Source organism: Aedes albopictus, chromosome 3, assembly GCF_035046485.1.
Source record: "Aedes albopictus strain Foshan chromosome 3, AalbF5, whole genome shotgun sequence".
Classification (NCBI taxonomy): domain Eukaryota; kingdom Metazoa; phylum Arthropoda; class Insecta; order Diptera; family Culicidae; genus Aedes; species Aedes albopictus.
In genome coordinates, this window is record NC_085138.1 from 127,804,030 (window position 1) to 127,826,153 (window position 22,124).

The following is a 22,124-nucleotide window of genomic DNA, read 5'->3' on the forward strand; positions in this document are numbered from 1 at the left end:
AAAAGCTCATCATCTGGTTTCTATGAGAACGTTCCACGGAGTCTTTCACAGGAAAGGAAACTCATTTAGAAAATGTATGAGTTGAACTGATTCGTTTTCTACCATTCTCTATTGGTCCGAAGCAAACTGCATCTGTCAATGCCGAACCCTGAGAATCTGCGATCGCATTGGAATGTAGCATACCTATAGGTATACCTACGCACTGCACATGTTGGGAAACTGGTAGCGGAAAATTATGGCGATTAAAGCCAACAACCTTCCGAATCGGTCGATCGGTCTCCTCAGCTATAAACTAGAATCAACTTTTTTGTTTCACAGATGACGGCCATCATCATAATAGCAAGAGAGTAATAGTGCTTTGCGCTGGCCTCGATGATTATTATTAGCATCATTTTATGGTGCGAATCCACATGGCTTTCCCATGCACTAGGTACTGTGGTGGCAGTGTAGCCTAAAGATCAATTACTTGATTTTGAAAGTAATAGGTACATACGATCTTCGAACCGCGACTAAACTCATTATGATGGGATGCTTAGGTATGCCTAATCGCGTTGGTTAACCGCTACACTAACCGATTAGCATACCAAATTTTATATTGGAAAGCGTTGCGTTGGTAGATTAAATTTAACATATTGGTGCAATTGTTAAGAGAAAGTAACTTTCATGGGAGTTTTCAACGACGCGAACAACAATGGCTAAATCAATGCAAAGGTCATAAAATTACAAAGTAACCGCTCGGATGGTTGAAACTCGATACACACAAACAAGAAATGGCAAAATCTTCGAAAGTGCCCAAAATGTGACTACCTAATAAAATGCGAAAAAGGGCAACGTAATTTTGACCGCACTTGGCGGCAATACAAGGCAATCGCGAGCTTGACCAATCAAACTGTCAAAGAAAATTTACGTTGATAGATTTGTTTTTGTCGATGAGATTTAACCAAAAAATACCGAACTTCGAAAGGTGAATGTAATTCACCATTCCGGGCTATAGCTTTGGTACCGAAATGCAGCGTTTTTGCCGGGATTGAAAAGAAATCGTCTTGACATCTCTTCACTGCATTGTATTTAAACTCGCATTTTTGAGATTACTACTCGCCACAACACGGATTGAAAGTTTGAACGATCCCCAACTCTGTATTAAATTTCGGGAATCGTCCCAGAGGTGACAGTTATTTTTTCGCTGGTTTGCGCAAATCGGTCCAATCCGACAGGTTCTCGCCCAATTGATTTTCATTGACATTGGCGTGCGTAATAATCGCCCAAAAATGTCTTCTGTATTTTATCCTCCTTTCGATATCTTTTGTTGCCAAATATGGACTACCGCCGCTGGCCTGGCACAGGTTAAGTGAATGCCCCCGGTGGAGCTCTCTTATTTCCTGCTGTTACGATTCGCCACATAACGTCGTCACTGGATTGAGTTTGCAGATTGCCTGAAGATTTTGGTTTCGACTTTTCGCACTGTTGTAGCCTACGGAAGCAATGTGACTTTGTTGGTTCGAAAAATGAAGCAAGTCAAGCGGTGAGAAAATGAAGAATAAAAAAGTGAAGTATAATATGCATTAAATTATAATAACGTTAAATTAAAACAATTAGCAAAGTGAGAAGAAGCAACTTGAGCGAAATGAAGCAAAAGTGGAGTGCAAAACCAGCAAAACTCCAAAACCAGTTCCAATAAGTGATAATTGAGAGAGAAGAAAACAAAAGAAGCCGAAGAAAACAAATGCGATTAGGAAGCCTTAAGTAAAACGTTTCTATAAATAAAGCATCAAAACTAAAAGCAAAGTCGGTGCCGAAGTGAATGCGAATGAATGTACCACGCTCGCGAGAAGCAGCAACAGCAGCAGCAGCCAAAGCCCCAGCAATTGACAACAATAATAGCGATTCATCATCAACCTCTCCGACGTCGTCGGCCACCCCGCTCTCGCTATCATCCTCCTCAACGCCGTCCTCGTTTGGCAGCAGTGGTAGCGGTGGCGGTTCGCTGCGGGGCCTTGGCAGTGCTCTGCGGCAGCTTCAGCAGTACCAGCGCCGGCGAAATTTTCTAAGTTCGCCACCACCTCCTCTAGCATCACTGTCAAGCCCCGGAGCAGCAGCCGCCGCGTCAACGACGACGATGCTTCTCACGAGCAGTTCCGCGGCTCACGACCATCACCTGAGTTTTGTGATGGGTTTCATCAAAGAGGATGAAATCTACAACAGTGTAACGTCTTCGTCGTCGTCTAGCGGCGGAGGTGCGACTACGGCCTCTTCTATCATTTCCAGCACCACGGACACTTCGTCGGAGGACAACTCGCTGGTGGTGCCCTCGGCGGTGATAGGGTCGTCTTCGGTCGAGCTGGCTCAACCGTACCACGATGATGTAAGCATACATTTGGCGGGGGGTTGTGTACAGGTTAATGCAGCATTGTTTGCTTTACGATTTTTATTGCTGGAGACTCCATTTACTGTAAATGACCTTTCACTGACTAAGATCGCTTTTGTAATTTATATGATTGGGTATAAATGATTGGGCCACTCTGAAAAAGCATTGGATACTGTTCATAAGTGGCGTAGCATAATCTTGGAAAGAAAACTTCCTTCTAGCCATAGGAACGTTTACAGTTGTTGTACCTCTCAGATCTCTTACGAGCACAGTTTTTGCAGGACATTTGCTTTTCGGTATTCTATCAGCATGCCCTGTCCAACGCATCCTTCCAGCTTTGATGACCTTGTGGATGCTGGGTCCGTCGAAGAGTACAACAAGTTTGTGAGTCATCCTTCGCCGTCACATACAGGACTCTTATACCACGGCAACGCTCATTCTTAACACATGTCGCATGAGTACTCCTAAGCTCTTGCGTGTCCTACTCAACTCGAATCGTGTCCGTAGAGGACCACCGTTGGTGATTCTTTCTCCTGTTCTCAGCCGGTTCAGCTAGATGCTCAATATTGTCGCTTCTATTTTGATGAGTTCGACTGCAATACAATCCTTACCAGCTACATTATTGTTCTTGAACTATTGAATGGCACCTATAACTTCAATCAGCGTTGGTAGGTTCCCATTATCCGCCGTGCTTACGCAGTAATTTCTTCTGCCGCCTTGATCCTCAGTATCGTGGAGTGGACTTGGTGTGATGGTTAAAGCAAGTGACTATCACGCCGAGGACCCGGGTTCAAATTCCACTTCCGACAAACTCACAAAATATGAGTTCTTCCTTTGGAAGGCAACTAAAGCGTGGGTCCCGAGATGAACTAGTCTAAGGCAAAACATCTTGTTAATACACACGGTAAAAATTCTGCACGTTTGATTCAAGGGAAAACTCCCTCAACTATTCAACATCCCAATCAACATGATTAGAAATGCTTTTCCTTTGAATTCGCAATGCTGTCAGTGTTGACTTGAGAACCAAAACATACACACCGGATAAATCAACAGAAAATCACTTCGATTTGCACTACTGTGCAAAGCAGTACGATCCAAAGTGAAAAAGCTGTTGATTTGATAATGACTGCTTAGGACATGGAAGTAAATATAGATGACAGGTGGTAGAAAGTGTTTTGCTTTGATTCACACCTCCCTGCAGTAATGTAGTGGTAGAGCAGATGGTTACGACTCTCAATACCCTGGTATCGAATCTGAATGCGGGAGCATACTTATTTTATTTTGTTTTGGATCAAAACATTTTCAATAACGAACTGAAGTGAAGTTCCATTAATAATGAAGGGGCATTAGATATTATTTTCCAACTGATATTCAATTGATATCGAATGTATTGAACAGTAGTGCGAATCCAAATGCCAATCTGTTTATATCAACGTGCAGGTTATTTACCGTGCAACTTAAAAAAAATCTTCAGTGCCATTGTCGTAGTCAGTGTTTTCTTTTTTCTCGCTCATTCTCCGTGCTTAATCAAAAAAAAAGAGCGGGATGAAAGGGGAGGCAAATGATCCCTTTTCTATCCTTCTCTTTCTTGTGTTTGTTAAGAGTGTGAGTAGGAAAAAGATATAGCTGGCTTAGAGCCGCCCGCGTTCCCTGCATCATTTAGGTGTTCGTCGAAGTGCTGTTTCCATCTTTCAATCACCTCACGTTCGTCTATCGAATCCTCGTGTCCAGTAAAGAGAATTGTCAGACAAAAGAGGCACAAAACAAGCAACAAAGCAGGCGCGACGATTACTCTTTAGCCTTATTGGTAACAGATAATGACATGATCTCGAAAATTTCTGTTACAGACAAAACGGAAGCTGAATTTGTTGCGTACTTTCCAACTCGTGAATAATCAATACCATGTTCGGTACAGCAGTTCAATTTCCTCACACTCCATTTGGTTAAAAGGGTTAACATTTTATGGGTTTTCCGAAATATTAAGCCGCCGCTCTCGTTATCTCGTTGCTGGTAATATGTTCGAATGTTGAAATATCATTTGAAATTATGATATTAGTCACTAATTATTATAAGCAGCTACATGATGTTCGTATGAAAAATCAGTTATCTTCACTTGTAGCTGTAGTTTTGAAGTGTTTTTTTCTTAGATTTGATCAGATTCTCACAATACAACTTCAACATAAAGTTCGGTAGTAGACATAAATACAAACTGATTTAACTTCGAGGTTCTTATTTATCTTTTACAGCTCCGATCCTCGATTACTTATTTTCAAAATGTTGGCATTCTGTGAATTTTCATCCGATTTTTTGAAGTTACCCCCAATGAGCATAAATTGTTGCAAGTTTATTACACCCGATTGGTATTACCCGGAATCATCTCGAAGATATTCCGGATTATACTGGGGTGAGGAGTGGTGTCAAAATAGACAAAAGTATTTTATCTTCGTGTGTGTTTGTGTTTGTACCATCGAGTTTTGGCAGATTTGTTTTGAGAACAAAAGAGCACATCTAAAGGGTGTCCACGATGAAATTGGCACACAGAAAATATTGTATAACTTTTGATTGCGTTCGCCAAAATAGCTAATTTTTTGACCATGAATAGTATGTTCTGTGTAGCTGATACCATAAAATTTTCATTAAAATCGGTTTAGTATTGGCGCAGATATTGTCGATATCATAAAATGAGATTTTAGAAAATTGAGGTACCTATTTCCAAAAATTGCTTAGGCTATAACTTTTTTGTTACTTCATCAAAACGTTTGAAAATTTCACTCGATATTCTTAACATAGTATCAATTAAGTGGTAAAAATTTGATCGAAATCAGTTCAGTACTTTTTCTAGTAAATATCCAAAACTCAAATCGCTTCAAGGTAAATTTTAGGTACTTTTTGACCATTTTTAGTTCCGCGTGCACTATTTTGACTGTAAAACTGGTAACACTGTCCCGATTTTTATAAAACTTTGACAGTGTAAAATTGTTGTGTTAAACTGTTTACAGTGAAAATTTCAGCCATTTTTGTTGAGTACTTTCAAAGTAAGAGCAGTTTGAATTCCACTATACCAAAAACCACATCTGCTTATTGTGACATAGTGCGACATGTATGGCTATAACTTTTTAACGGTATGATCAAATTGAATGAAATTTTAACAAATTACTTCTACAAACATACTTTACGTACATAAAAATTTTCATTGAAATCGGTTCAGTATTTTTGGCGCCAGAGTTGAAACGGCAAAAAAGTGATATTTTCCAAAATGTTTGTTTGCACAAGATTCTCAAGTGGCAATTCCCTTGTTTCAAGGATATCTCCGCCAATACTCAACCGATTTTAATGAAAATTTTATGGTATTAGCTACACATAAGGCTGATACAAATTTAATTTTGACTTTTTGTCTCCCCCCCCCCCCTTCAAAATTTTTTGGCTGGATTTTGCATTTTGAGGGGGCAGATAAAAAATTATTCATCAAAATATCGGACTTTGGTGAAAATTCTTTAACAAATCCGATGAGTTTTAAATATTTTTAAAATTAAATGCTTTATTATTTTTATCCCCCCCCCCTCGACCCGTCAAAGAGTGGTGGGACAAAAAGTGAAATAAATATTTGTAACCGCCTAATATACTATTCATGGTAAGAAAATTAGCTATTTTGGCGAACGCAATCAAAAGTTATACAATATTTTCTGCGCGCCAATTTCATCGTTTACACCCTTTACTAAAACCAGATTTGCATGAATTGATCCATCCGGATTACCGTGACAGTTTCCGCGGGGCCTCATTGGGGACACTTCTGGTTTTCACCCAAAGCATCACTCCGGAACATCTGGCTTTGGTTCCACCGGGGACACACGGTGTCAAAATTTTGATTATTATCGAACTTTCATGTACCTCGGATTTTTCTTCATAGAATGTTAGAATTTCGGCTATAATGTATAAATGCAAAATTTGAAAATATTCTATCGGGGAAAATTTGAGTTAGGTGAGTTTTTGGCTATTTTCCATACTAAAAATCAATAACTACTATTTTAGTCCAAAAAACGTCCCATACAAAATGTATGGAAAAATTTTCGCCGATGAAATATTTTCTAGTTGTCCGATTATGACTATATAGCCCAAAAACTAATCATTTTCGAAGAAAAATCCGAGGTACATGAATGTTCGATAATAATCGAAATTTTGACACCGTGGGACACTTCCAAACCAGCATATCTTTTCTGTGCCATTCTTTCGAAATCATGTAGATTGATAGGGTTGAAAACCAGAAGTGTCTCCAAAGGGGCCCCGGCGGAATCTATGTCAGGTGTTTCGTAGTGGTAAAATAAATTTATAAGCTTCAGTCTATCATTTCTCTTGCAATCATTAAGATTGATACGTTTGAAAAAAAAATGCATGCAAAGTCTGGTTTTAGCAGTTGTGCTTTATTGTTCTCAAAACAAAACTGCCTAAAACTGGTACAAACACAAACAAAAAACACACGAAACAATCACTTTGGTCTATTTTGGAAGCAACCATGATTTTGTATCCATTTGTAAGAACATTCAATCTAATTCAAATTTGAATATTTACCATACATGTTTTCCTTCAACAATTTGATATGATGAATCTTCTTAATATCAGGCAATATTTTTACTATTTTTCTAAATTTCGCTTCAAATTGAGTGTATGTGTAAGTATGATGTTTCACTTACTCTTTCAACTGTATTGATGCTACTATCATCACGATGACAAATCGTTTTATTATAAAATCTTATGTATGGTTTTACTGACGCTTTTTTGAATTGTTTTGGTCCTTGGATAAACGAATGTCTATCACCCACCGTTTCCGAATCGGTGATTACGTTAAACAGTTCGATAATTAGAAGAACCTAACAAGGATTAATAAGTATAAAAACAGCCTGTGCATCAAACTCGTCCTAGGTTTGAAATCCGTTGTTCGGATTTGTCAGAAAATTCCCCCCGAATTTCATCGTAAAGACTCGGCAGCAATTTCTCCCAGGAATTCCTAAGAGTTCCCCAGTTCTTTGGGATCTCAGGGCATTTTTCTAGGTAATCTCATGGGATTCTCCTGGCATGTGTCAAATGAGAAGTCTCTATTTGACCTTCTTTGCACATTTGAGTGTTTCTTCGCAAATTTTGCGTATTCAGGCATATCTGCTCAGACTGGGGAACCTGTATACCTACTTATTTGGTTACTTAAAAGTTCTGCTTCCTTCAAATCTCCATGGATTTGAATATTTCAAGCATGTTTTGAATAACAGCTATTTTGTAGTATCTCTATTAGATATTTTCATGGCGTTAAATTAATAACCCTATATTTTTATTCCAAAAGGGCGCGTGCGTTGGAAATAGTTCCAGATTTATCAGGGTAACCTCGTTCTTTCTAGAATACTTAAACGCATTGTCGATTATCACATCCGTGATGTTCGTCGGGCTATCATGCCTATTCATGTGAACTCACATGCCTCCCAATTTGGGATGCCCACAGTGACTCTTCTACACAAAATTGTATGAGTTTTCAAGAAAGCACTCACTCAAAGGTAGTTTTTTGTTTGAGTGTTTTTATTTATTTTATTTTTGGGGATGATTCCGATAACGTGCCTTTCAATGTCGTACTGAAAGTCGCATGATATCACAAGCTACCTCTAATGAGCTATAGGCTTATGCGTTTTACAGTGCCCTTTTCAGAGAATTGATCCTTTGTGGCGTGGGCTATGACGAGCCCTAGTTACGCTTATGCGTTATCTCCCTCTTATAGGGTACCCCTTCCTATTTCATTACCTTTTCCCATCATATATCCCATTTTCCCTCATGTAGATGATGAAATAGGCTCATATATATGACGATGGGACAAGTGTTGCAAATGCAGGATAACGTGCCTCTGGAGCCGATCTTCTGTTGCCTGATACCTGAGATTCTTCTAGGTGATCTCTAGGGATTCCTCCAGAAGTTCTTCTGTAATTTCTCAATGAGTTCCTCTGGAATTTCTCTAAGATTGTTTCTAGAATTACATCTTGTGGGATTCCGCTTGGTTATCTCTTATAATAAAAATGCACCGGTATACGTGGGACCGCATATAACTTGCGAACGGAGGGTTCGATTTGGGTCGTCTTAGGTTTTTTTTGTTAGTTTACACTCAAGGAAGGTTTATGAGGTAAAAAAACATGGACAAATTGTTGAGTTTTTGAATATTGATTCTTCATACATTTTGAACGGGAACTTGGACTTTTTATTTTATTATCACTTTATTCGGAGATTTTCTGCCGAACATTACTCTATGTTATTCTTTGGAAATCCTCCAGAAGTACTTTTAACATTCCTTAAAAGATGCCTCCCAGAGTATTTCTGGGATTTCTTTCGGTAATCTTGTACGATTCCTTTGTTATCTCTTACAATACGTAAAGATGCTTTTTTGGGATACCTTCTGACCTTCATTTAAAAGTTTCTTCTGGAATTCACTCACATGCTTCTTCTAAAATTCCTCCTGTAGTTTCCTCAAGAATTATACCGAGAATTCTTCCATGAGTTTCTTCTGAGATTCCTACAGGAATTCCTGTGATTGTTTCTTCCAGGAATCAATGTGATTATTCTTGAAATTCCTCTTGTTAATATCGTAGAATTTTCCGTTTCTTTGAAATTACTCAAGGTGTTTCTTCAGGAATTCGTCCTGGTAATTTCTATGAATTTCTTCAGAACATTCCACTGGATTTTTCGGAGAACTTCCTTTTGAAATCCTTTTAGTATTTCTCCGGAAGATTTTTTAGGGTTTTCCATTTGAAGTTCCACAATGAGTTTATTCTGAGATTCTTCCAGGAATTTTTTCTTTGATCCCTGCGATTGTTTTTTTTTTTTTTTCTGAAATACCTTTAGGTAATTTTATAGGATTCTTCGGCCGTGCGTCCGTCCGCGTTGAGCGCTCAACGCATACTGAGTTTGCACCGATGGTGACGAAGTATGTGTCAGTCGAGCTTCAATATCAACATTCTAAAAACAATACGCGCACACTTGTTGTTCGTAGGCCGCAAGAGTGCGGGAGATTGGCATCTAAGAGCCGAAAGAGAGATAAAGTTGTGAAAGACGGACCCGGTTTAGGGTGGTGTCTCGAATCCAGTTTGACTTTCTATTCTGCAGAGTTGTAACTTGTTCTGTAGCTTAGTTGGTTAAAGCGCAGGACTAGCGATAACGGAGTCGTGGGTTCGAATCCCACCTAAACAAGTGGTATTTTTCACAAATTTATCTCTCAATTTGCCAATTAATCGTACTTTGCTAAAAATACTTCAAGTTTTTACGTCTTCTTCTATGTAATCTATAATTATTCTTCCAGTACTACTTTTACGTTTCTCTTTTGTGATTCATTAGGATTTTTTTTAAAGATTCCTCCTAGCATTGCTCCAAGCATGTTCCTGAGTTTCCTTTTATTATTATCGTAGAATTTTCGCTTGCTTTGAAATTGCTCAAGGGCTTTCAAGAATTCGTCCTGGTACTTTCTATGAATTTCTTCAGAACATGTTTTTACAGTCTATAAACAACCAGCTTTAATTCCTTAACAATTTTCCACTGGAGTTTTCGGAAAACTTCCTTTTGGAATCCCTTTAGAATTTTTCCAGAAGTTTCTTTAGGGTTTTTGAAGTTCGACTATGAGTTTATTCTGAGATTCCTTCAGGAATTGTTTCACTGATTGGATTCAAAAATAAAACAAAAAAAGCAATCCCGTTTTTTTATGTTACGATGGCACGGAGTTGTCCGATCCCCCCGAAGTTTTTTTTTCTGGTATTCCTCCAAAAGTTTGTTTTCGTGATTCTTACAAGAGTTCCTTCTGGGATTTTTCAAAGAGTTTTTACTGGCTTTTTTTTCAGGGAATGCTACAAAAAAATGTTCAAGTCGTTTCTTCTAGGATTTCAACAGATTTTTTTTTTTTTAAATGCTCCAGGAGTTTGTTCTTGAAATCTCTTAGAAGTTTCATCTGGAAATCCCCATGTTTTTTTCCTAGGGTAATTACTAATAACACAATGAGAAAGTATTCACACAATTAAGAGTAAATTTCATTTTGATTTGTTTTTTTATTTTCAGGTACAAGTTAATAAAATCTCTTGGAACTGCCCCAGGCCCCAGAGTTACTTTTAGGATTCCCCTAAAAAACCTTCTGGGATTTATGGAAGTATCGTACAATATTTTTAGATTATCTCGTAGAATTCGATGAGAAGTATTTGTTTGGGCATCTAAAAGTGTTCTTGGCACATGGGATTTCCCCAGGAGTTCCTTTAAGGATTTCTTTTGGAATTCTTCCTGATATTAACTCAGGTGTCCCTTCTTGAATTTCCTCAGAAATTTCTCCTGGAATTTCTCCAGTTTTTCCTGGAATTGCAACAAGATTTTCTTCTGAGATTTTTCAAAAAGATTCTTTTAGATTTCTTCCAGCGAATGCTACAGGAGTTTATTCTGGAATTCCAACAGAAATTCCTTCTGGAAATCACCCAGGAGTTCGTTCTTAAAATCCATCAGGTTTTCTTTTCTGAAAATCGTCCAGGGTTTCTTTCTAGGTTGATTCCTTCTGGGAATCTTCCTGTAGTTTGTTGTGGAAATCCTTTGGGAGCTCCTTCTTGGGGTCGTCCTGATATTCCTGAAGGCATTCTCGGAGGAATCCTCGATTTAACTTCTAAACTCCTAAAGTTATTCCAGGAAAATTCCCCAGAAGGAATTAATAAAGGAATCGGGACGAATCCACTTAACGTGAAGGAACCCCCAAGCGGAATTCGTAGAGGAATTCCCAGAAGAAATTTTAGAAAAAAAAATCGATGAAATTTCTGGAGAATTCCCGAAGGGGTTTTGAAGGAATTCTCAGAAGTTGTTCCTGGGACAATCTCCTGAAGTGGTCCCCAAATAGCATTTCTGGAGTAATTAACAGATGGAGTTCCTGGAGAAATCTCCTGAGGAAATTCCTGGAGGAATCCCTTGATGGAATATCTGAAGAAATACCCAGAAAGAATTCCTTGTAAAATCCCCAGAAAGAATTCTCGGAGACGCCGAGATCCACTATAAGCCTGCTTCTCAGCAGTGCTCTTTGGCAAGTAGTATCCAAAGTTATTAACTGACAACTTGTTCTGCCATTGAGCATTTTGCATGCGTATGTCGTATGGCAGGCATGAATATATTCCATGCCCCAGCCCAAGGAAGTCAAGGATATTTCCCTAACGAAAATTACCTGGACTGACCGGGAATTGAACCCATCACCCTTAGCATGGCTGAATACCCGGGCACTTGTTGTCACCCTAGATTACCAGTTACCTAGTTTGGTAGCCTTACGTATAGTTTTTCATTGTAACACTCGAGTTCCAAAAGGTTCACCCAATACTCACCTTTAACTGTAGTTCTCTTTGTGCGAAATTTTTTTCGCGTCCCATTTACTCTACAAAGCATCATCCATGCAAAAGTAATTAAGCACCTTTCAAGGTTGCTGCTGCACAAGATTCAAAACGATTGAGTAGTTTTACACATTATCATCACCCGACTCGGAACTCGGTGAGTTGAGCTGTTGGTTGCAGCAACCTGAAGCTTCACCATTATTGTGAGCTTTCCACCCCTTTTTTCGTTTTGTGAAGCTTTGCAGTAGAGGTGAAATGCTCTTCTGGTGGTGTAATTGAAACATCTCGTTAAAGCTCTCTCTCGAACTGGTATTGGATAGGGTTACCAAAATGATTCAGGTATCTGCTAAATGTGCCTTTTTATTTCATTGAATCAGCAAGTGTCCACCATTTAACGCTATATAAAGATTGGTTTCCGAAAATCATCGACCTCTGATACTAATGCAATTTTTTTCCTTATCTCTTCTTCCAGAACAAGCAAATCAACCACAATGCTTCGCCGTTCCGTCGCTGGGGTCAATCGTCGCTGCGGTCCCGCTCGGGAGATCAACGGACACCGGGTTCGTCGCACCGACGGCCATCGTCTCTGGCTGCCTCGGAGAGCGATGTCTACACGAAGTCTATCGACGATGACTACAGCTCGACCAAGAGCGGATACAATCCGTACATGGATGCTGCCAGCACGGCAACGACGGACTCGACGCAAACAGCGGGCGGCACGGGCAGCAACAGCACTGGAGGTCCGGTGGGCGTTGCTTCTTGGGGAACCTCGTTTGAGAAACTGTTGGAAGATGCAGCTGGACTGCATACGTTTTCAGTAAGTCCGACAATTGAATTCTTTTTTGGAATGTGTTCAAACTGTTTCGTGTCTTCTTCACAGGAATATCTCAAAAAAGAGTTCTCCGCTGAAAACATTTATTTCTGGACGGCTTGTGAACGTTACCGGCAGATTACCGATCGGGAGGAACGCGCCAAGGAGGCACAATCCATATTTGCCAAACATCTGGAATCGGGTTGCGGTGAGCCGGTGAACGTGGACTCGATTGCACGGAACATTGCCAAGGAGAATTTGCCGCAGGCAGAACCTACGTTGTTTGCCGCTGCCCAGAAGCAAATTTTCAACCTGATGAAGTTCGACAGCTATCAACGGTTCATCAAGTCGGACATGTACAAAACATGCCAGGATTCGGAGGCAAAGGGGCATCCTTTGCCCTATCCGGGTGAGCAGTTGGACCCGCTGTTGAGGACCGGGTTTACTCTGCAAAGTGCAACCAAGCTGAAGAAGTCGTTGAGTAATGCTGAAGACAGGCGGAGGAAATCGTTGCTGCCGTGGCATAGGAAGACGCGGAGCAAGTCAAAGGATCGTGGCGATTCGGAGAGTCGGAAGGAGAGTGGAAAATCATCGCTATCCAATGGGGGAGGGACCGGTGGTAGTAGCAATACATTGAAGGTTTTGTCTACCAATTCTACTAGTGATATTCATAGTTCTAGGAGTTCTTTAGCTAGGTAAGTATCTTTGTATCAAATTCTCTATATGTTATAGACTTCAGAGTGCCTCATATTGCCGTTTTTGACATCCTAACAAGCATTGAAACTGCAATGGTATTCATTTTATAATTCTTCCAGCTTTGATGCCGCCATCGGCAAGTCGTACGATCAGGACGACACCCGCAACACTCTGTGCCGTGTGATATTGTCGAACGGAGCGACGACGGTGGTCCAGACGCGCTCCAACGAAACCATCAAGGAACTAGTCGAACGATTGCTGGAGAAACGCGGCATCGTTTACAATGCGTACGAGGCGTTCCTGGCCGGCAATCACAAACCCCTGGATCTGGACGGTCCGTCTTCTAGTCTCGCCGGGAAGGAAGTGAACATCGACCAACGGGTGGTGTTCAAATTGAGTCTTCCGAACCGAAAGATGATTTCCGTCAAAAGCAAAGCCACCAAGCCGTTGGGCGACGTCTTGAGGCCGATTCTGTTGAAGTACAACTACGAGTTGGACCAGATGAACGTCTACTCCAAGGATGCGTACCTGGATATGACATATCCGGTTACCAGTGTGGACGGACTGTGGTTGCAGGTTCGTAACGGAAACGAAAGTGAATTTCATCAGGATCTTACGCGAACCATTGCTTCGCGGTCCGAAAGAGCTTACGCTAATCAGGTACCTCCGCTCCCTATTATCGCTACCTCCCAGCACCAGCAGATCATTAATCATTTCCAACAGCAATTGCATCAACAAGCACACGCCCAGCCACACAGTTTTGCAATGCCATCATCCAACGGAAGCGCTTCCAATTACATTACTAAAAAGTCCCAAAACATGTACAGCAATCAGTCGTATAACAACAACAATAACAACTTCCAGTTGAAGAGCAAAGAAGACTTCAAAGACGATACCAAACAGGAGCTCAACATGCTGGACGAAATCACCAACAAAGTTTTCAACGAGCTGATGAACGGTAAGATTGCCAACGGGAAAACTCCAGAAGACTGTACCTCGGATAGTTCATCCACCAGGAGGGACCGATTCCGGAGGCGGGGATCTAACGCCCCGTCGGAAAGTGGCCGAGGAGCTAAGAGCAAGAAATGTTCAACTGCTGGCTCGGAGGATGGTGGTGAAAGTGTTAACAACGTGGGAACCAAAAAGCCCATCATTGCCAAACTGAAGGCTGGTGTGAAGTTGCAAATCCCAACGCGATCGCAAAATGACGGTATGATTAAATATTTTTAGGATTACGAATTGTGGTTTGATTAAAACTATTTTTATAATTGTAGAACTTCTGGAAGGCTTGAAGCGTGCCCAGCGTTCTCGCCTAGAGGATCAAAGAGGAACTGAAATTAATTTCGAGTTGCCGGATTTCCTGAAGGATAAGGAAAATTTCACATCCACCAGTCAATCGGCTACGACAACCACATTGGCCACGGCAACATCCGCCACCACTATCGCACCCACCGGGGGACCTGCAAATCCTACAAAGCTCACCCGAAGGCCTGGTGTCAAGCGACCAGAGTTCACCACCAGTTCATCCGTAGAGTTCCCACTGAGCACCAGCACCAACGGAGGATCATTACAGCAAATCAACCGACCACAGCCGGCCCCACGATTGTCCATCACCAGTACCCGGGGTCTAGTGGGTAGTGGGAGCAGCCCGACGTCTCCCGGCGTGTTGCCAGTGCATTCGGCTTCCAGTGAAAGTAATTTGAACAATCTTTTGCTGCGATGCAATGCCTCTCCCTTGATGCTGGACGACAACGGCAACGGATCACAGTCGGAAAACAGTTATGCAGGTAAGTTCATTCTTACGAGTACCTACCGACAAGCTTTTGATGTCGTTCATGATCAAGCGGCTATTGAAAATTTGTGTTTTCTCATTTTCCAACATGTCAATGCAGGAAGCTTTTCAAGTGTTATCGAGATGATCATGAGTGTAAAGTGAGGGTGCCCTTCTCGATTCCCGCGGGACGCCAATACGGTATTTATCAAAATGGGTTTCGGATAGTCTGTGTTGTATTCTGTATTGCACTCCCATAAGTAGCACTATTCTGTGTCTCGTTGATTGAAAATTATGTAGTCGTCATGTTTCCAGTAGATTATTGTGTGTAGCTTTTCATTTACAAAAAAAACATGTAGACTTCGGAACATTTAGTATCGAGTGTTTAGTTAGAATCAAAGAGTGCGATCAAAGTTGTATCAAAATGCAATACGTACATTTTTAATTTATATTTTACTCATAAACCTACGGTCATATCAAAGCCTATCTCAGATTTCTTTACATCTACCTTTCTATCGCCTTCTCTATAAAAATTTCGTTTCGCCATACACAAACAGACGTAAGACCTATAAAAAACGTAAGAAAAATTATCAAATCATATAATTTATTTACACTGTTGTCATCTGGACATGTGCAACAGTGCCGTCCAGTAGTAGATGTCAATGTGAAACATCAGATCGACTGCAACATTTCAATGGGGCTATCCATTACTCATTCAGGATGCCGTTGTAAAAAGTACAACACAACCGTGAGTGCGGTGCAGTTTCAGTTGCTTGATAGCGCGCGTCTTCCTGGAAGAATTGCTGGAGGAATACCTGGAATAAATTCCTGGAAGTATTTAGTCTAGGCCAGTCTAGTCTACACATACACAGCATTTTCTTGAAAGAATCCTGGAAAATTATAAATTTTACTACTTTTATTTGCAAGGTATGAAGATGCATTACAAGTATTGAAGCGGCCAAATGTGCAGGATCAACGAATACACTTGAACAACAGAACAATAGAACGGCGACATCTCGTCAGCCGCCTTATATATGAAATAGATGTGAAAAAAAAGGTTGGGAGTGACGATGCTAAAAATGTTATTGACACTCCATTGAAGCTCTTCTTCCTGAGATGGGACATAGGAATTTTCGCCTGATGTCCTGGTTTAAAAGCCTAGGCTTAAGCGCCATATCTCCCTCTTTAGACGAGAAAAAGTGTTCCCACCTTCTTTTACGTTTACGAATTCAACGATAAATTGCAAATACATATCATTGCACGTGCCCAGAAATCTTCCAGCAGCACTCTTATAGTTTCTTGAAAATCTGGCAGCCCATTACATACCAGCTTTTCCATCCGATCGGGCCCCAACTCGTAAATCGATGAATGTCATCACTCACTGCAGCAGCTAGCAGTGGCCTTACCAACGGAAGAGCAGCTTGGCGCAGCTGTACTTGAAGATGGCTGGAGGGACATCCGATCCGCCATAGGTAGTACCTCGGCGGCAGCACTAGGCTTCGCGATTCCGAATCACAGAAACGACTGGTACGACGACGAATGTGAACTGTTGAAAAACGAGAAGAATGCAGCATGTACGAGGATGTTGCAACACCGTACGAGGGCGAATGAGGCACGTTATAGACAGGCGCGAAACAGGCAGAACTCAGTCTTCCGGAGGAAGAAGCGTCAGCAGGAAGAACGAGATCGCGAAGCGATGGAAGAGCTGTACCGCGCTAAGGACACGCGTAAGTTCTACGAGAAGCTGAACCGCTCGCGCAGAGGCTTTGTGCAACAAGCTGACATGTGCCGAGACAATCACGTAAATCTTCTCACGAGCGAGCGTGAGGTGGTCGAGAGGTGGCATTGCGATGAGCACCTCAATTGCGACGTTGCAAGCACCAAAGGTGACGTGGTATCAGAACTTGGAGCACGTGCGCAGGGCGAAAGATTTCCATCCCCTAACCTTTAAGAGATTGACGAGGAGGTAGGCCGGTTGAAAAACAACAAAGCCACTGGGGCAAATCAACTACCAAGCGAACTTCTAAAATACGGCGGAGAAGCACTGATAAGAGCACTACACTGGGCCATAACCAAGATTTGGGAGGATGAAGCATTACCGGAGGAATGGATGGAAGGTGTCTACTACTGAGCGCTGTCTACAACATACTCTCTCAAATTTTATGCCGCCGTCTATCACCGATTGCAAGAGAGCTCGTGGGGCAGTACCAGACTGAATGCATTGGTTACGCGCTACAACGGACCAGATGTTCGTCATCCGCCAAGTGTTGCAGAAATGCCGCAAATACAACGTGCCCACAAATCACTTGTTCATCGATTTCAAATCGGCGTATGATACAATCGATCGAGACCAGCTATGGCAGATTATGCACGAATACGGATTCCCGGATAAACTGATACGATTGATCAAGGCGACGATGGATCGAGTGCTGTTCGTAGTTCGAGTATCAGGGACACTCTCGAGTCTCTTAGAATCTCGCAGAGGGTTACGACAAGGTGATGGTCTTTCGTGCTTGCTGTTTAACATTGCTTTAGAGGTTAAAGCGGGGATTAACACGGATCAAACGATTTTCACAAAGTCCGTTGAGCTGCTTGGTTTCGCTGATGATATTGATACTATAACTCGAAAATTTGAGACGATGGTGGAAACATACATCCGACTGAATCATGAATCCAGGCGAATCGAATTTGTCGTGTCGAAGACAAAGTACATGATGGCAAAAGGTTCCAAGGAGGTATCACCGCGCCCGCCATCACATTTCTATCAACGGTGGTGAAATCGAGGCGGTTGAAGAATTCGTGTACTTCAACCTCACTGGTGACCGCCGATAACGATACCACTTTTGGACCTTACTTTGGACTTCGTAGAACTCTACGATTGAACAAAGTTCGCCGTCACACGAAATCAACTATCTAAAAATGTCTGATTAGACCGGTAGGGGAACTGCGGCCATAACGCCCATAGGGGGCAAGATGCGCCACCCTTGTTTTAGGCAAACCACGTTATTTTTTATACTTTTTCCACCTAGAATCGTTAAAATAAGAATAAAAACGCTTCTCAACATTAGAGTTTAAACATTTTTACAATAAAAATTGTACAAAAATACCAAAAAATGCTCTTTGTTACTTTTGATGTAATTTTGACCTGCCCATTTGCATTTTTTTTACAAAATTTTCAAGAAATTTCTTCTCGCTATCCCCATCAATTGTTTCGCACACTTCCATTATTTGTGTTTCAGGCGAAAAAAGTATCTAATTTGGCCCTTACAAGCTTTTTACAAAGGTCCAAACTTATGAGGCATGTGTGGGGTAATATGCCCACCCCTAGTTAATTACATTAAAATAGTCATTTAGATCCAAATTTTGGCATAAATTGTGCAGAACACCAGTAAGATCCATACAATAGCACATTTGCATCATAAATGAGTTCACTAATCACACATCCGTGGGTCATTTTGTCGAAATTGTTGATAAAACAGCTTATTATGCATTTAAATGGAAATGACCCATAATAACAGATGATCCATAATTATGTAATGACTGTAAACCGTTCACGGACAATAAAACTTGACAAGTTAGTATATGTGCACAATTTGGCATAATGGCGTTAGCTGTAGCTAGTGGCGCGTTTTACCCCGCATTAAAACTAAAATGCAGAAAATCAAACTTTTTTTTCAAATTTGAATTTTTGAGTAGTAAAACATAAAACTGGTTGATGGTAATCTTCCATTTGGAAGAAAACATGTTGACGCTTCATATTTGAGTCAAAAAAGTGTGTATTATGAAGTGTTTCGTGGTCAAAATTGGACTCTTCCTTAACGTGGGCGTCTTACCCCCAGTTCCCCTAGTAGTCTACACTCTGAAAAGTTTTCACGTCCGATTTACATGAAAACATAGATAATTTTCGTCCATCCACTTTTACATGTAAGCTTTACCGGAACGACACGTAACCCAAAGAAAACCCAAATCCGAGAGTTCACGTGAAAAGTCAGGTAAATGTGACATGATTTTCCGGTAATATTGACGTGATATTGTCAGTCACTTCCACGTGGAAATTAAGTCAATTGGCTTCTTTAACGGTGTTGAGATAATTCGATATTCTGAATCTGCATGTCAAACTGTGCCGAAATCCAAATTTTCATGAATTTTGGAGCCCGGGAACCTATTTAAAAATCAATTTGAAGTTTGTATGGGAGCGATTTGTCGAATCACCCCTCGTCGGATTTTGTACTGGGCGGAGCTGTCAAATAGTTGCCCAGCTGTCAAAAGGTGATTTCAAAAAATTGCTTTGAAATTGATTTTAGGTACCAAAACAGGGTTCTAAAAATCTGAAAAAAATCATAATGGCTCAGAAAAAGGTGCTCTTTCGGTTAAAATAAAAAAAATCAATATATTTTTGAAAATTTAAAAACCCAATTTTACCTGAAATGTTATTCCATTTTAAATGTCTTTCATGTCATTTTTACGTGACTTTTTAGTCAAAATAATTCAGTACAGATCCGGAAAAAAGATTTTAGTTTGATTCGATTTATTTTTATCAACATTCAACAAATTACATGATGCAAGCTTCCGGAACACAAGCTGACACGGCGGAGGTCACAACTGAATTTGTCGATAAGGGCTCCGATGCATGGCCGACCTGCACCGGATCGTAATTACAGTGGGAGACGCTTCCTCTTCTGAAGAAACCGGTTGGTCATCATCTGGCGCTTCGGACGGATGCACTTCTTGTTGGAACGTTGAATTGTTAGCTGCACTTTGATTGGTAAAAATGGACTAATTTGCCAATGACCGAACAGTAGATTTCTAAAAAAACAAAAATTAGTCAGCTTTCATATGAAGGATAGGATAAGTTAGACTTACGTTCTGATTTCTTCAGGAACTCAATCAGCACAAACAACTCAATGTTTCTTGGCACCAAGTTCTCGGCTTCGAATAGCTCCAGGAATAGCTCCAAAATTTGCTTGAGTTGATCTTCAATCACCGTAATAAGACTGAAAATTCCAATGCCGCGTTCTGAAATATTTGAAAACAGAAAGATGATGAGTCAATATATATTTTGTTAAAATAAGTATTTTGTGTAATTGTAGACATTACCTTCTAAAAATGCAGCAAACTATAAGGAAACTTCAGATCAATTAGCAGATCGTCGACCAATTTGTTTGTGGACGCCATATTGGTTTATTTCTGCATACATGAAATTCCCGTAAACCTCGTTTCCAGGCTCGTTTCGCGGAAATGTGAAACTCACAAACACACCAACATAAATACACCGAAGCTATCCACGTGTAAATATGATCAATGTTACTAAACATTCGAGTAAACATGAAGTGAAATGCAGGTAAAAGTTACATGAATCACGTAACTTCTGTGATTTTGTGAATCTAAGTCAGTTACATGAAATTTCACGTGGATCGGACGTGAAGAATTTTTAGAGTGATGGGCATGAAGAATGGACTCCATGTGCAGCGGACCAATAGCCCTTGGAGTTTTCGAACGGAAAGTGCTGCGTACCATCTACGGCGGAGTACAGATGGAAGATGGGAATTGAAGAAGGTGAATGAACCACGAACTGCATCAGCTGCTGAGAGATCCAACCATCGTACATACCTCCAAAATCGGGAGGCTATAGAGTACTGGTTTGCTGAATATTATAAACCGCGCAGCCTTTGTAATGTTCCAAACACGCATTTGCACGAACTTCCACGCGGCAAATCCTTTTGGAAAGGAACAGCCGCACTTGAGGAAACTTCGCAATGTTATCTCCTATAAGAATGAAGCAAAAGGGGAGCAAAAAACGCGGCTGTTCCTTTCCTCAGGGATTTTCCGCGTGTTCTTTTGGGCAAATGCATCAATATTACAGGCTTTATTAGGTCTGCCAAACAAACCCATTTGGTATTGCTGAGAAACGCCTATTTGTTGGGCACTCAAAAGAGAGCCTGCATTTGCCTGTGCCCTATATCTACACATCACATGCTGTCGTCATTTTTGTCGAGATGTTCATACAAATGTACACTAGCCTCTGTAAAGGTAGCACATTAATGTGGTTGAGCAGTTATGTTGTGAACGCTTATTGTTTGTTATTCACGAATCTATTGATTTGTTACTAAATTGCCCCATTTCTTTTTATTCTGTTTTGCAGACACGACTTTGATTTTTACCCACGGTCCCGTTAATACAGCCACGTCCCCCGAGACATCGCCATCAGCCCGCACCGCCCACCTTCGAGGGTCAAATTTTCACCTGAGTACGGGTGACAGTTACGATCCTTCACAACCTAGTAACGACCCCCAGGACACAAATCCCTCGGGCAGCTATCATTCGTACCACCATCACCACCACCACCATCATCATCACCATCAGTCTGGCCATCATCCCCAGCAGCAACAACAGCAGCAGCACCATCACCATCTCACTGCAAGTACCAGCAGTGGCAGCTCAACCAGTACCAACAGCATCAACACAGGCACCAATACCAGCAGCAGTAGCAGTAGTAGCGATGCCGACAATCAGAAGGGACCACCACCTTTGCCACCGAAGCCAAAAATTCTTCCCATCAAACCGTCCAACTGGGGCCACGCACCACCAGGGTCCAACAGTAGCAGTAATGGCAACAGCATGAGCACCAGTTTATGTAACCTATCTACTAGCTCAACAAATGGGAACGGTATTATTGGTAATAGTAATAGTAGTAGTAGTCAAAACGGTGTTAGTAATAGTAATAGTAACAGTAACGGAAGTGGCAGAGATCGACGATCGTCTGGTCAGCAGCACCAGGGAGGCTCACTGGAACGTCATTCTCAGTCTCAGCAACAGTCGCAGACGAGGAGCGTCTTTCTGGACCACACAACCAGCAGCTTTGTGTAACGAGATGGAAGATATAATGTACATATGTTAGGACAATTCAAGATTTACTGTATTAAATGTGAACAGATTTTTTATTCGGCAATACGCTTCAGAAGCTGTTTTGTACGTATTTTTCCTAAGCTGTGCACGTATTTTGTCATAAATTGATTTTATTTATTTTGCTGTCGACTGTCTGTATTATTTCAGAACTTTTTCACTTCACTATGTAGATATGGAGATTTATATACTGAAAATATAACTAATGTTTTTTTTAAA

At 41.0% G+C, this 22,124-nt stretch overlaps 2 protein-coding genes across 7 annotated transcripts in view; both read left to right on the forward strand.

Annotated features, from left to right (window-relative positions):
- Positions 1–22,124, forward strand: part of LOC115269272 (regulator of G-protein signaling loco) — a 176,738-nt gene extending 154,614 nt beyond the window's left edge. For 3 of the 6 annotated variants that reach the window (XM_062861245.1, XM_062861246.1, XM_062861250.1), the window contains 5 exons: positions 12,197–12,541; positions 12,605–13,230; positions 13,351–14,441; positions 14,506–15,018; positions 21,145–22,124. In XM_062861245.1, coding sequence (XP_062717229.1) covers positions 12,197–12,541; positions 12,605–13,230; positions 13,351–14,441; positions 14,506–15,018; positions 21,145–21,869 — 3,300 coding nt within the window. In that variant the 3' untranslated portion in view covers positions 21,870–22,124. Of the gene's footprint in view, positions 1–12,196; positions 12,542–12,604; positions 13,231–13,350; positions 14,442–14,505; positions 15,019–15,123; positions 15,204–21,144 lie in introns of all 6 variants that reach the window. The other 3 variants (XM_062861247.1, XM_062861248.1, XM_062861249.1) reach the window with 3 other exon arrangements.
- Positions 456–10,993, forward strand: LOC134292250 (uncharacterized). Its single transcript, XM_062861253.1, has 2 exons — positions 456–2,362; positions 10,433–10,993. Exons 1-2 carry the CDS (start codon positions 1,802–1,804, stop codon positions 10,484–10,486), a joined length of 615 nt encoding a protein of 204 aa, XP_062717237.1. The 5' UTR covers positions 456–1,801; the 3' UTR covers positions 10,487–10,993.